Genomic DNA, 15,848 nt, shown 5'->3' with positions numbered 1-15,848 from the left:
GGCTGCTGCCTTGGAAGGATGCCCTGGAGCTGCTGGACTGATCCAGCACCTGCTGTATGCATAGGTGCACTCTAAAGGGAAACAATTTAATTCTAGGGATCAGAACATGTTTTGACAATGCAAAAGGATATTTCTTCCTACACTCTTTTTTAATTTTTTTTTTCTTTTTTGAGAAATCACGGCTGCTCTCAGTGGGCTTACTTCCTTTGAAAAATTGGCCCAGTCTTGGAACTGTGGCAGAAGTGATCTTCTGAAATACAATTCTCAGTGTATTATTGGAAAAACAAAGACTACATAATCTTTCTAAAATCCCTTCTGAAATTGATTTTCTCAGACTGGGTCAAATAATGCTGAGGACTTCTGTAAATGTGTTTGAAACATAAATCTTCATTTTCATTTTTTATTTGTAGTGTAACATCAGGAGGATGACTGATAAAATCTCTACTGTCTTGTGGGAAATAATTAAGGTGATGAAGGTGAAAAGTGTGTTACGCACAAATCCTGCACAAATGGCCGTGTTCCACTCAAACTCAATTGGTTGTTGCTTGAAAATTTAATTCAGGTTAGCAGTGATGCTGAGACCCGGACTCTGGAGGCCCAGGAGAATTCCTGCTGCCTCTTTCCTGTGGTCTGTTGCCCCATTTGAGGGTAATGAGTAGGGCTGGCACATTAGTGAAGGGGAACTGGCACTGCTAAGGGGGATTTTTTGCTCTACCCTTGCATAGAAGCTGTGACAAAAATTCAGGCTTCCACTTAGAGTTTTCCAAGTTTGCATGAAYTTGCCTTATTTTCCTGGACTGCTCCTCAGTTGTTTTCCAACAACTATCAGAGCCCTGAATGAGGGGTTTTATTTTTAGTTTTTAATGGGTTTGGAAAGCTTCTGAAATTGAACTCATGAGGGAAGGACCTCAGGGAGAGGAAAAATGGCAGACTCCTTAAAACACAGATGGAGGTTTCTGAGGAATTTGTGCCAATTAAAATAAGACCGTGAAACAAAATATCTTTAATAATAGGACCAGAATAAAGCTGCAGCTTGTGAAAGTTCCTCATGTTTTACAGTGGTAGCTTGTGGCAGTTACTATGTATTAATGCATGAAATCAATGGCACCAAATTGAAAGTAATGGGTGTGTCASTTGTGAAAACCAAGGGGAGAGGTTTCATTATCCAGCTCCCTACTCCCTGCCTTGGATTTCAGAAATCCATGGTTTTCACATAGATTTTTGCCGAAAAGAAAATAAAAACATGAAAAAACAAATATATAACATGAAATATTCAGGTTTAAGTTTGCTTTCTAAATCCTTAGAGAGTAGTTAATCTGTAGTAAAATCTTGCAGCAGAGAGTGGAACAGCCCTATRCCTTCCCATTTGGTATGTCCTCTGTTATTTGATATGGAAGCCTAGATCATATATAATCATTGAAAACGTAGGACTAGGGAGATTTTCTGAGTGACTTTACAGACTAAATTTGTWCCCAGCTCTGGTTCGCAAAGCAGAAAAGCAAACTAGATTGTCAAATGAAAATTAGYTAGCAATAAGTATTTGCAGAGTATATGCATAGTTCTCTCTGCTTAATGTAACTGGACATACCTGCAGAGGATGGAATGGAAACAGCCACAGAATTGATTCCTGAGTGGGAGCCACTGTGTGGGGCTCAGCTCACCTGTGAGTGGCCTGTCTCACATGGGTATAGTGTAATTGCAGTTTATGTAAACAGGAAAGTCTTCTCTACTAGCACAATTTGCATCGATTTTGCATTTTCAAGATTTTGCCACTTTGCTTTGAAAAGGACTCCTTAGCCATGAAATCGGTTTGCTGAGGAGGGAAATCTATTTTACATGCCTGTGTGAAAGTGGAAAATTTTGTTGTGCACCACCAACAAAAAATATGTTCATTATGTTACTTCTAGGCAYTATTTAAGAGAAGCTTAATTACTTGGTCTTGCAGATGAAGGAAKAAACCTGAATTTCTAGTTTTTCCAAAATCATACTTTGTTAGAAAAATTACTTCTGAAGAGTTGAATCACTTCTTTGGTTTTCCAGGTATTTCATTTCAGTAAAGCTTTGCTATTCTATTTGACTATCTTGTGAAAGAAAGGATTTGCTGATGGGAAAAGTGGTTTTCTATTCTGTATCTGTGAAATAAATGTAACATGACTACGTGTTTCCTACAAGTAACCAGTGTTCCTCAGTGAAAGAGAGTACAGTGCAGTTTGTAAGCAATGGTGTTTTCAGTCACTGGCCTCTCTGGAGAAGGTGAGTGGCTGTATTGGTTGGTCCTGTCGTTAACAGTGGTGTTGTCATGGCATTTGCTGTTTTGTAGTTGAACACTGGAAGTGAACCCTGATGCTGGTACCAATGGGAGCCAAATCAAGCTAATGGCCAACTTTGTGTCTCATTACCAGTTTTTTGACTCRTTCAATAAAATTTTAAAACTGTTCCGATGCAGAGTTATATTCTTTCCTAAGGAATGCTGTGTTCATTGTGGAAGTAATACACAGTTTCTCTTAATTACATTGTATGTTAAAAATAAAAACTAAAATAGTAATCAAATGCATCTTTTTCTCTCATATATTGCATATTTATTTGTGAATTTCTTTGCATGTGTAATAAAATTGCTTTGTTTAAATTYCATTATATGTATCTTTCAGTGAGCTGCACATAGGTTTTTTCTTACATTATAGTCTAGACACGAAATGTCAAATGCTTTAAACAGAAAACAAAAGGGAAGATTAAGAAATAATTAAGCAACAAAAGAACAGTCAAACATGAGAATTTCTTATTTCCTTGGCATGWTTCTGATTTTTAAATGTCAATAGTTTAATGSTGCTTAGGACAGTGAAATATTGGAGACTTTTCTGCTGCAGTAGATGAAAGAGCAAACTCCAAGGGCATAAATGGAATTTATCCTGTGATTTGTGGWTGCCATCCACACTGTCTCTGAATATGTGACATGAGAATCTGCATATCTCTATTTAGTAAGAGCTTTCAGAATTCAGCAGTGTTATTTTGAGAATGGTGAACATTACTTACTGGAAGTCATATAATTAAAAACCAACATTGTATGGACATAAGCTTCTATGGCCACCTATTGTAAAACTAATGAAAAACTTACAGTTTAAACAGGCTGGGCAACAACTAGTGGTAGTTACAGTTATTTACTGAGGATTTACCTGAATCTTCTGAAACCATTTGTCAAAAGAAATAGTATTTTTTTACTTKATTGGGCTGTCAGACTCTGTCAGTTTGTTATGGGGAGAAGTTCCAGGATGTGCTGTGTGGTCACTTGACTCCCAGTGCCACAGCCCTCAGAGTCTTCCTTAACTTGCCCTTTCAGCCACTGTAAAATCCASCTGGCTGACAGCCTGAATGGTTGGAGGAGAAACTCAGAGAACAAATCAAAGGCTGAATTAGGACTGCTGTCYGAAAAGCATTTCATTGAAATTATCTGTTCTCAGAGTTACTAAGTAGTGTGCAAAAAATGAATAAAATGAAAACTGCAAGAATTTACAGGCAGAAGGAAAAATATGAAAGCAAACAAAAAGCAGTAAAACAAGAGATCTCTTTCTTAGCTAATCCTTTCATTTTTGACTGTAAAGACAGGTACTACTGTTAGTGTTTTCAGACGTATGAAACTCTAAGACAATTTGCTACAGCTGAATTTCAAGTAAAAAAAATTGACGTTGCTAAATGAAGTGGCTTCCATGACTGCTGCTCGTCCTTTCTTTGTGCAGTCTGGAGGGCACACGAGTGACTGTGTTTGTCTCTTGCTCGCAGTGCTCTGCAGAGTGTGGGGACGGGATCCGCACGCGCTCAGTGGTTTGCATGACCAACCATGTCAGCAGTTTGCCTCTGGAAGGCTGTGGCAACAACAGACCCTTGGAAACAACTCCCTGCAATAATGGGCCCTGTGCTGGGAAAGTGGAGTGGTTTGCTGGGGGCTGGACACAGGTAAGCCAGGCACTGTATCTATCTTATCTGTTGGGTTTCTACTGGTATTTTAACTTTAAACTTGTATTTTTATGCAATAAAGATGTGTGCTGTAAGGTATTCTATGATCTCTCTAGAGTATTTGGGTATTTTTTCTTGTATYTKACTGAGTTTATGTTCAATATTTTTCAGCATCTGTTGAGTTTTTCTACTTTGAGGAAGAAAAAGATTTTGTTCTTCTCCTCTCTATCTTCATTTTTTATTTTTCATCTACTGACCCAGTGTGTTTATGAAATGAATGATGACAGAATGCTGCTTAACATGTTCAGRTGAACACTAAAGCAACGGATTTACAACTTTTAAAATAGAGCCTTTGTGATCATACATAGATGCAGGGAGATACATACCTATGCATATATATGTATATGGAATTTCCAAATGATAAAGAAGGCAGAAAACGATGGCTAAATCCAAAAGTTAGCTCTGTTGTTGTTRTGCTGAAAGTCATTACAATAGGCAAAAGAACAAGTTTTGGTTAGTGGTCTCTATACTGATGCTCTTTCCTCAAAGTAAATTCTTCCTTTATCCACATGTAGTAGCCCTTATTCCAAATAAACATATCTGCTGTTGGGCACAAGGCATTTCAGAAGCTGTTAACTCATGTCCAGTTATTTGTGTCCCTTCATGTAGGCTCTGGCATAGCCTGGAGAGCCTTTGGGACTGCTGGTGCCAGCACTTGGTGGAGCTTTGCTGTTAACTCCCTGCACTGCWGATCCCATGGTCCTTGCAGGAGATAAGGAGCTGGAAAGTAAACTGGCACAGCTGAGGTGTAGATTACAGGGCACTGCTGTAGATTACAGGGCCACTGCTGTGCTAATGCTTTCAAGTGTAAGTGATCATTATGTATAAGAATATATGTGTTATCTGCTGTTCTAATAATAGGTGAAATCCAGGCCTTGGTACTCACACTGCTCCAGCAGGTGAGCAGGAACTCTGTACCCATTTTTGCTGYCCTGGAGAGGTGTTCAGAGAATCCCGTCCTTTTAATTCACTTTCTTTCCTTGCATGGAATTGAATTGTTTGATACACAAAAGGGTGTGAAGCCCTTACTGATCTGAAAGCAGCGTCTGACAACATCAATTCTACCAGCTAAGTGCTGCTTTTAAACGTGAAATGGGAGCAGGCAGTCAGTAGGCAGAGCTGGAGGGAGCACTGATGGATGGCCTTCCATATCAATCTCTGTCAGAGCTAAGGTGGGGTGTTCACATACTGCTTGTAGAAGGAATCATTAAAAGACAGCAGTAACAGTGATGTTTCAWTAAAGAACGTGCAGTTACTGTGCTTCCTGGAGAACTTATTTGGGTGCATTTATCTGAAGGTTTCTCATTCAGCTCAAGAGTTTTGTGGGAATCTGGTAAAGGGATTGTAAATTGTACAAAAATATAAATGAAATCCCCAATGTTAGGAACATTTGATTGGTTTAGGCTGGAAAAAGCCTTCTGAAAATCATAGTCCTTTATGCAACATAGAAACCAGTATGTTGCTCTAATCATGTTCTAAAAACCTTTTTACAAGTGCCAGAAACAGTATTGTRTGTGTATGTAACCTTTAAATGGGCAGTAGGAATCCAAGTGAGTCAAATTTGCTTTTCAGGACTGGAACCAACACTACATCACACAGATACTTGCAAACATGAAAATAACTCTCTGGCAGATCAAGGCAGTTTGTAAAAACAGCACAGAATGTGAGGCTTTGTAAAGCTGCAAAAACTGTGCTCTAACCTTATAACCCTCCAAAGTTCAGCGCAGCCCATGTGATCCTGCTTCAGTGAGAAGCAGTAACACTGTTTATGGAGAAAGTGAGTTATGTTTCTCCTTTGATTAGAAAAATAAATACCAGTTTAATTTTGTAGCTACAGGTAAAACTGCACTTCAAGATTTTTCCAGAAGTACACTTAGAGTCTTCATAAAAATAACTAGAAATATATTTTGAGTYTGTGGTACCATGTCACATGGAGAAACACGCTACGCTATTAACAAGTTGAAGGACATGAGCATAATAACAATTTCCTTCTTTTGTTCTCTGATACAGTGCTCTACTGAATGYGGTAGTGGAACTCAACAGAGAGAAGTAATTTGTGTTAGGAAAACTGAAGGTAATTTTGATGTTTTGGATCCCCATGAATGTTCRTATTTGGAAAAACCTCCCAGCCAGCAATCCTGCTACCTCAAACCATGTGGATCTAAGTGGTTTCATACAGAATGGAGCACAGTAAGTCTGCCACATTTTCCTGTATCTGTACTTGGCATGATACATCTTCTTCTGTTTATATGGAAAGAGAACACAATTTGGATACAACCACCCGTCATGAAATTGATTTAATTTTGCACAGGAATGATAAATAAATAATACGAAAAATAATAAATTAAAAGAATGCTTACTCTTTACCYGGTGAAGCTTAGAAAATTAAGGAAGTATCTTGACCAGAAAAAGACCACTGCACAGTTTTTTTTTGTCACTGATCTCTTCTTCATAGAATCTTCCTGTTTAAAGAAGGTGGTTTGGTCCTTACAATGAGACAATGTGATGCACTTAGAAATTCCTTTCAGATCTCTAGTTTTGTAAAAATTCAGAAGCATTTAATAAAGAAGGAGGGATGTATTCATTTTTTAGAGTCAGTTTTACCATAATATTTTACTGTACACTCTTCACTGTAATACTTGGAACTTCACTGACRGAAAATGCATTGTACAATTTAATGTATCTTCAGTCTCCCCTGGAAGTGGACCAGCTACATTCACCACTGTGCCACAAAATGCTGTGGTTTCATCTATCTTTCTGTCATTTCCTATATTTGACATAATTTATTGGCTTTTCACCACTCAAAAAATCAACATTTTTGTCCTAAATGAAAATCAGGAAGTCCATGGTTATCTTAGAATGAGATGATGTTGTATTTAATGCAGTAACTTGGACCCTTTGTTGAGCCTTAAGTCAGATTCCCAATGGCGGCTCTGCAATGTGGATGCAGCTCAGAATGGTTTSTGTGACATGGGATGTGTGTTTTGGTTCCATTCTAAAGGCTCCAGATCTCTGCAAGCCTGAAGTTCTTATGGCTGGATGTGGAATAATTGCAGTGTTYTGTACAGTCATGTAACAGAAGGAAAACATGTTCTATTATTGTTGCACATGGCTCCCTTTCTAATGTGGGGAAAGATTGTACTTAAGGATGAAAAAAGTAGTTTCAAAATATCATATTGAGAATACTTTGGTTAGTGTTTTTACAATATATGATTTATGACTGTGGTAAGTTGTTTATGCAACGTTAAGAAAAGAAATAAGTATGCCAAAAAGAGTCAGAAATAAAACATTGTTACTGGTTTTGGGCTATTAAGGTTTTAATCATAAATGACTCAGGTTTAATTAAGTTTTTGAGCATTAGGTCAAACTGGACAGTGAGCCAAATCTCAAAGACCTCACTCAGGCAAAATCCTAAGTCAGTGGGGATTTGCTTCACTATGGGCAGAAATGTGTAATAATTGGCTTTAACAAYACCATTAACAAGCAAGTACAAAAGTCTCTGGCTTCATAACAGACCCTGAAGGAGCACAGAAATATTTCCTTTAGAAATTCAGAGAAACTTAAATTGCTTGATAAAGTCATTGTGCTTCAAGAAGTGAAAAATAATTGAGTACTATAAAAAAAGGCAATTGAAATTATTCCTGCTTGTATATAAATGGCAAAAGGGACGGTGGAGGGTGAGGCAAAGTAAAGTTCAGTGCAGTAAGTTCTTAAAGCAGGAAATCTGAACTCTGTGGGAAGAGTAGATTTGGGAGATACGTCTAAATGAGCAGAGAGTGACAAGGCTAATTAAAGAAGCAAGATSCTGAGTCATAAATTCAGAAAGAGAGCTATTCTAGCTTGCTTTCAGTTGCACGGTATCCATTGCATTTACTTGCCCTGTTGTTGCTCTTGTGGTCAAAAATACTTGGGGATCTTGAACAAATTAAGAGGTTCATAGGTAGAAAATAAAAACCTGTAGGGGTGAAGTTGGTAAGAGACTACAGGGATGCCTGGGGCTGCCTTCAAGGTTCTCTTTTTTCCTCTCTGTAATTACACATCTCCTATGGTCTTCATGAACTTCAGCTTAATTGTTTCAGTGTTCCAARTCCTGTGAAGGAGGATTTCGAGTACGGGAGGTGCGGTGTCTAACGGATGACATGGCAGCCAGTACTCAGTGTGATCCACAGCTCAAACCTGAAGAGAAAGAACAATGTAATACACAGGATTGTGTCCCTGAAATAGGTAATGCAGAGGAAACTTCTGTTTTAACTATGGAACCCCATCTAGTGGAGAACTTGTTTCATAGTCTTGCAGAGGCTTTAATAATATATTTTCTTTATCGAGTTCAGAGTTTTATTTTTACACAAAATAAGGCTCTTTTCTATGCTTTAAAAGCTTCTTTCCAATAAAAATGTTTTCCTTGTAATGTGTAAGAAATTGGCTTACTCTTGAAGTTGCTAAGAATGTGAGAGATSTGCCTCTGTGAAAATGGTACATACAGGGTGGTTTTCTGCAGCCTCCCTGCATTCTCCAAGGTTTCTCTTGGCACAGTCTTTAAAACAAAAGAAAAGGAGCATGTAYTATATACTGTATTTGGTAACAGGTTCTATAAGAACCAACAACATTAAACTAAGATATTAAGTGCAATGGAGGTATTTTCTTTTGTATGTAGTAAATAAACAAATCCATCTAATTTGCATCGGGATTAGTCATTCATCTCATACAGATTTCATTTTTGTAGTAACGAAAATGGTTAGGAAGACAAAGATACAAGAGTTTAGAAATGGTTTTAACTCTGAATGTTCTCCAACAATTTTCAGTTGAGAATTATTCAACATACTTTAAGTAACAACATGATAAACCTGGGGAAACGGGAATAGGTAGATTTCTTCCATGCTTTATGTATCTTTACATGAAATCTTAAATAATCTAACTAATTTTCATAGATAACCTGTTTTGACCTGACAACGAAGGTTTAAATTTTGGTGCAAGAAACTGTTTTCTTGATTTTCTTCCCTCTCCCTTTTTCTCCACAGATGAGAACTGCAAGGATAAATACTACAACTGCAACGTGGTGGTTCAGGCCCGGCTCTGTGTCTACACCTATTACAAAACAGCCTGTTGTGCTTCCTGTACCCGTGTTGCAAACAGACAGTCGGGCTTCCTGGGCCGGAGATAACAACAACTGCTCTGCTCAAAACACCAGTGGCACTCTTCACACGGAGCTCCAACAGTGCTACTGCTTTGACTGCAGCAGTTAGAGCTTCTTAGAGATGGGGTTTATATTGCTGAGTGCATCAAGACTATGGTTAAATCTCACACCCKTTCAGTTACAGTTATTTGCAATTATCTCTTTAAGATGTTTGTTGTAAAATCGTGGGGGTTTTTTTAAGCATTCATTTTTAATGATACTGTTWTTTGCACCTGCTCATCAGATAATTATTTAAGGAACATATCAGCCTTAAGATTGTGAAATTMATGAAAACTAAAATCAATTGCAGGCAATTATTGGAGATAGTTGACCAATATAGATGCAGCTGCTCCATTATTTTCTGAGTGCTTACTTTTTACTTGGTATTTTGAACTGCCTTGAGTTAGAATGACTAAATCAGTGAAACATGTGCATGAAAAAAGTTATTTCTCAAAGAACCAGTCCCTTGAAAACCATTTATCATCCATTTCTTAGCACTCTAAAGTATAYTTTTAATAATATATTTTTAACTACTTCAGTCCATTCATAATAAATCACTGTTAAGCTCTCTCAGTTGTACTTCTAACTAATGTCCTGTCCTCAGTCAGCAAATATATACATGCTTGACTGCCAGAAGGTGCCTTTATATTCAATTCATAAACTCATGAAGATAAYTTCTATAATTTTGTATGGATTTTAAAATACATGACTTACCAGAGGGACACTAGTGTCTAACCCTTTAAAACTTTAACAACTGCACCTGTCAGTGAGACAGGTTAACCAGAAAGGTGAAGAGCCTTTGCTGGTRTAAAAAGTGATTGTTTCCTTTGGTGAGGTCTCTTTTATATGAGGAAGTTATTTCAGCARACTGGGATCTTGCCTAATTCTTGTCTCTGCACTATTGTTTAACAATTACCAAACCAAAGTACTTTGTCCAGACCTAGTCTGGATATGTCAGCAGTTTCTGAAAGAGCCACCAAAGGATCCAGGCCTGCGTGCCTTATTGCAGTCCGTTACTCCTGGTGTCAGGCAGCGGTATGCGTCTAGTAGCTGAGTATCTGCAGAAATGGGATCTTAGCTATTGACATTCTTCAGGTTTTGATCAGTTATTATGACATAGTGTCTTTTTTTACTCASTGTTTCATTGCACAGATCTATTCATACCACTCCTTGTCTATTACTCAAGAACGGCTGCGAACTTAGAGCTGAATTTAAGTGGTGATTTTTCATTTCTGCAATTACTGTACTCAGCCTTGGGACTTGCTAAAAGCAAATAGTATATTATACAGTGAAGGTGAGGTTTTGCATTATCTACATGTTCTCTAGGCTTTACTTGAGAGGTCTTTCAAATGTGTAAATAAGGCTGAGGGAAAAAAATAAACCCGTCTGCTTATTCAGCTGTTTATCACAGCATATTGCTTGTAAATGAGTGATGCCCATCTCTGCATCTGTTCCTAAGGTGCCTGATGTCTGAGTTGTGAAACAGCTGTAATAATCTATATTCAGTCAGTCCTATAGATGTGGTTAAGGTATCCTGCTACTGATGGCAGAGCCATGTTTGAGCCTCATTGTGTATCCTTTTCTTACTGCTTTGGTGGAGAGGATGTGACAAGGGAGTGGAATGCTGAAGAGGCAAAGGTTGCTGGTGTGGTACCTGGGAGCCACAGGAAGGTGGAATTCCTGTAGTCTACAAGCTGCCTTGCATTGAGGTAAACCATTGAAAGTTTTGATTTGGTCACTCTTGAAAAACGTGTTTTGGACATGATGAACTACTACTGTTTGGCTMCATGAAATGAAGAAGTGTTTCCCCTAAAATTTGAAGGTACTCTTTTTGACTATAAATCRTTGTGTGTCAGCCAGTAATGTCATTGACTGTTTGTGTACACCTTGACTTGGGCTTTTTCACTGTAAATAATAGATATAAAGTTGTTAGAATCAGAAATTCTAATTCTAGGAAACTTCTAATTCAAGTTCATCAATCTTCCCTTGTATTATAAAGATTTGTCCATGAAAATAACTTAAAGGTTTGTTATCATATTATATTTCTTAGATTCTTAACTGAAGAATGATATGGAGAAAGTGCAGTGTAAACAATTCTGGAATCCAGTACTTCTGAATACAAATTTTCATCTGTGAATCTCATTGCAGCAAATCTTGACATAAATTATATAATTTTTGCTGTTGTCTCTTTCGTCCCAAGGAAGTGTTTCCTGTCAGCTTGAGGGAAATACCTGTCCTGTTTCATAAAAAGGCTTCCTGAAAACCCCAAGGCCAATAAGATGCAGAGATAATCAGGTTTGAAGTCAGTCCATAGGACAAATGCTTCTTTCACACGCTTTGGCTGTGWGACCATCAGTGACTCAGCACATAGACAGATCCACCTATTTTGTAAAATCTGTTCTTTTGCTCTRGAGTATATGGCCATTAGCTTATTTTATGAAGAGGATCATCTTGTAGGCTCTACTAAGCTGCTACTAAAGGAAACAGTGTCTGTGACAGCTGTCAAAGAATATATAAATACACATAGCAGTATCACCCTGTATTACATCTAACGTATGCAGCTTTGTGAATTGAATGTAGTGAGGTATGGTTATATAAATTGTACTGTTTTCAAAGTTAAGAGTTATTTTTCAGATGTACCAGAGAAATCAAAGAAAAAAGAGGTTTTACCTAATTAAACACATAATGGCAAAGAAAGTTCCAGAATGCTGCTGGACTTAATCATTTATCACCTCTTCTCATATGTCAGCATTATTAAAATAGTTRTTCCTGTAAAATGAACTAATGAGCCCTTTTCTTCAGCACTTTGATATACTAATATTGTCTGCACAAAGTAAGAGCTGTGCTAAGATTCACCATCTCACAAGCATAGTTTTGAAATTGTGCCTATAGCAAGTGTTTGTTCTAGTGGAACAGTGCCCCAATTTAAGATGATGCCTGCAGAGGATCTGAGTTTACTTTCCATAATTCAAAGGTGGCCTTAATGAATGTAGTAGACTTAGAGCAGATATGAAAACAGTATAAATAAGAAATGATGCATATTATCAATTGCAAATATCAATTATGCAAACTTTGATTTTAAATGTTTTAATTTCTCTTTCTGGCATTTTAACATCAGTCAAAATCATGCAGAACAGTGGAAAAATGCTTCTTTGCCTTGAAGATGCCTTATAAAATCCAGGAATACCACAGTAAGTTAAATACTTTATTTAAAGAGACCAGCTGCTTATGGGGTAAAATCTGCATACAATTTTCATGTCTTAGAGACTTGCAGCTGGCTAAAATCAGCTTCATCCAGGGCAGGCTCTGTGTCTCAAAGCACTTTTCTTTTGGAATTGAGGATTCCTGGTACAGTTTGTCAACTTGCCAAGAGTCCATCAGGGTTTACTAGCTCCTGTGCAATGTCACTTTCAAGCATTTGTTGGTAGAATTCCTTGTGTACACTAAATGCACACTTGAGTTTGAGAGACCGAATTCATGGAGTCTTCCCTTCCTCTCACAGCAGATGGTGTGGAAGTGAGAGGGTCTCTCCTRTGGGAATGACCCTTTGAATGTGTCTGACTTGGCCAGCAATGAGACAGTGTTTGTTTTGGTGTCTGATCTTCAGTCTCCAGGCTGTGAAAAGGGCAGGGCTTGTTCAGAGGCCAGGCAGAGCTGGGGAATGCAGTGCAGGAGGTTTGGTCATGCTGCAAGCCTGCAAGTCCACCTGGACTGGATGGCCACAGGCTCAGTGCAGGACCACAGCAGAGTCCCTGCACAGGGACCTGGTGTCTTCCTCATCACACACATAAACTGTTCCTGTTTTGTCCCAATGCTTCAGCAAATGGAGAACTTTCTGTATGAGTAAAGCAGTGTTTAATATTAATGGTACTGCTTAGATCCCAGTTCATGACAATGTGGTGCAGTTGTGTATCAGTCATATAATCTAGAGTCCTACAAAGTGCCAGTGGTCGCCACTGAGGGAGGAAGGAGGGAGGTGCTCAAGCAKCCTATGGCTACTATAGGGAGGTTATATCTTCCTGAAGGAAATGCCTTGCTTCCTCTCTTCATCATCTGTACCACTCTAAGTAGTAAAATGTGCCTTTTAGGGCTTTGCTTTTCCCCATCCTCATCCTGACTTGTCTCCCTTTTACACCCACAGCAAGGCTTCTCCTCTCCTTCTTATCTCACWTTCATCYCTTTGTCCTTTGGGTGAAAATACTAAATTTTGCCAGAATTACTGAAATCCTGATCTGGCCTTTGATTTATAAGAATCTGTGTTAACAGCCCAGCTGTTGAGAGAGTTTGTATTCCTGCCAGCCCCTGGATTTTTCTGTCTATGCATATCTATGTTGGTTAGTTTTAGATGCATAGTAGTAAAGTACATGGTAAATTAATTCCTGTCCAGTGAAGTTATGATTGCACAGCTGTTGAAATCTGTAGTGGCCCTTTATTCTAATATGTAACATCTATTGCACAACAAAAGAGTTATGGTCCTCAGAAAGGAAAAGCTTTGTGTGTTACCTGGTTTTCTTGAGACTTGGCGTCTCTGACTTTGTAAAAGCTCTTCTGTTGTATTGGGCAGATGATTTATATGCATGCCTGTAATGGAATACGAAACATGAAATTTTGAACATGAAAGTAAACTTCCTTTATTTCTAAAATTACAGAATGTGTGTGGGAGATTAAACTAGGCATTGTTTAGAAAATAAAATAATTATTTCTTCATCAGAAATGAAAAATCATCCACAAAACATTTTCAATGGATTTTGAAGCAAACTTGTAATCATTGTAATATTTCAGTGTGGGCAAAATTCAGACCTCGTGAAAGGGAGAAAATTCCATTTAAGAGAATTCATAGCAGACCTGAACTTGGTTTTCTTCTTCTCAGCTTTTAACCAGAAGTTCAGAAGAATGACTTCGCAGTTATATCCCCATGTAGTATAACTGGATACAGATAAGTATCCAATCATACCTGGAGAGGAGGGAGCTTARTTCTGATGAATCATTGACCTTTCAGCAACAGTCATTGCTGCTTGTCCTGACCTGTTTTTCCGTGCTGAGTTTGGGTCGCTTGAGACCAGTGGCCTTGGCAGGGGTTGGGTACACACGAGCTTGTAAAGTCCCGTCATAGACACTCAGGATCTACAGAGAGGATCAGGAAGGACAGGAGAGACAAAAGAAACCCTATTTTTTTTAATATGTATAAAATTGTCTACTTGACCCTCATAACTGATTTTGGCAGAAGGATATACTTTATTGTAACTTATTTTGTTGTTATTTGTAAATACAAGATGTCTATGGGAAATACGTAATTCTGAGCTGTGTCTATGGAATAAGCCACTGCACCAAAATATTTCAAATATTTAGAATAAGCAGATTTTTTTATTAAAAGGGACCTAATATGTATTTATTTACATATACCATTCAAAATTTGTCCAGCTTTTTCATTATACTAACCCAGCTTTTTAGGGAATTTTATAGCACAGGTATTACATATATATTTTTGTATATATGTCATACTGTAAATCCATAATACAATTTTCTAAACTTTCTGATTAGTCAGTTCCTTGAGTGAATTAAAAGGGGAGAGTATAGGCAGATTGCTTTCTGACTCGTTCGGGAATATGTATCTGTGGCAATGTACCTGAACCAGAACTGTACAGCATCCTTTTCATATTGTATACATTTTCTCTTTGATGAAAAAATGTTAACTATTTTTGTGTATGACTAATTTATTTTTTATTATTGTGAAAAATAAAGTAACTCAAGATAGATTTATGCGRCATGTTTGGGTTTTTTTGGTTGATGTGTACTTGAGTTTCTTGAGAATTAAGTATAAGCATCAACAAGAGTAGAGCACACTGAGGGAACTTGGCAAATTTAGTAGTGGGCACAATATAACCAAGTTGCAGAAAGTTGTGGAACTGGTGTGACAGCCTTTGAGAGGTGACAGCGAAGCTCTGGGACTGGCCCAGGACAGTGGTGTGCATTGACAGGGAGCGATGCTGCCAACAGCCTCTACCCAGCTGTAACTTGTGCTGCAGCTGATAGGGTTTCCACTGGTTCTTCCCCACTCTGACACAGCCTGAGCAGCACTGCAGATAGTTTTCTGCAGATTGAAGGGTAATTTCACTATGAATAAGTCAAGTCACAGAATCATAGAATCATTAAGGTTGGAAAGGACCTCTGAGATCATAGAGTCCAGCTTTTGACCGAACACCACGACGTCAGCCAGACCACAACACCAAGACCTGTGTCCAGTCCCAGGAGAACAAAACCACACGGGCCCTTTTCTGGAGGTAAGCCGATGTCACTTGTTGCTTTCATCTTTGCAGCTACCAGCGGTTGTGCTGCTTCTGAGGAGCGGCGCTTCCAGGGCCTCGCCGCTCGCACACGGCCGGGGCGAGGCGAGGCGAGGCGCAGCTGTGAGGCTTCCCGCCCGCCGGGCTCTGAGGGGTCGCGGCGGCAGCGCGGTGTGCCCGCCGTGTCCTCGCTGTGTCCTCGCTGTGTCCTCACGGTGTCCCCGCGGTGTGCCCGCCGTGTCCTCGCTGTGTCCTCGCTGTGTCCTCACTGTGTCCTCACCGTGTCCCCGCGGTGTGCCCGCCGTGTCCCCGCTGTGTCCTCGCCGTGTCCTCACTGTGTCCCCGCTGTGTCCTCACTGTGTCCTCACGGTGTCCCCGCGGTG

General features: G+C 38.9%; 1 protein-coding gene across 4 annotated transcripts in view; it reads left to right on the top strand.

Annotated features, from left to right (window-relative positions):
• THSD4 (thrombospondin type 1 domain containing 4) overlaps positions 1–14,935 on the top strand; it is a 236,479-nt gene extending 221,544 nt beyond the window's left edge. For all 4 annotated transcript variants that reach the window (XM_057371864.1, XM_057371865.1, XM_057371868.1 and 1 more), the window contains exons 15-18: positions 3,775–3,948; positions 6,019–6,198; positions 8,088–8,232; positions 9,027–14,935. In XM_057371864.1, coding sequence (XP_057227847.1) covers positions 3,775–3,948; positions 6,019–6,198; positions 8,088–8,232; positions 9,027–9,169 — 642 coding nt within the window. In that variant the 3' untranslated portion in view covers positions 9,170–14,935. The remainder of the gene's footprint in view (positions 1–3,774; positions 3,949–6,018; positions 6,199–8,087; positions 8,233–9,026) is intronic.
• The last annotated feature ends 913 nt before the right edge of the window (positions 14,936–15,848 follow it).

The sequence above is a fragment of the Malurus melanocephalus genome, unplaced genomic scaffold (assembly GCF_030028575.1).
Source record: "Malurus melanocephalus ecotype Western Australia unplaced genomic scaffold, MMel_1.1 scaffold_160, whole genome shotgun sequence".
Lineage (NCBI taxonomy): Eukaryota > Metazoa > Chordata > Aves > Passeriformes > Maluridae > Malurus > Malurus melanocephalus.
Note: the sequence above shows the minus strand (reverse complement) of the source record. Positions and strands in the feature narration are given on the sequence as shown.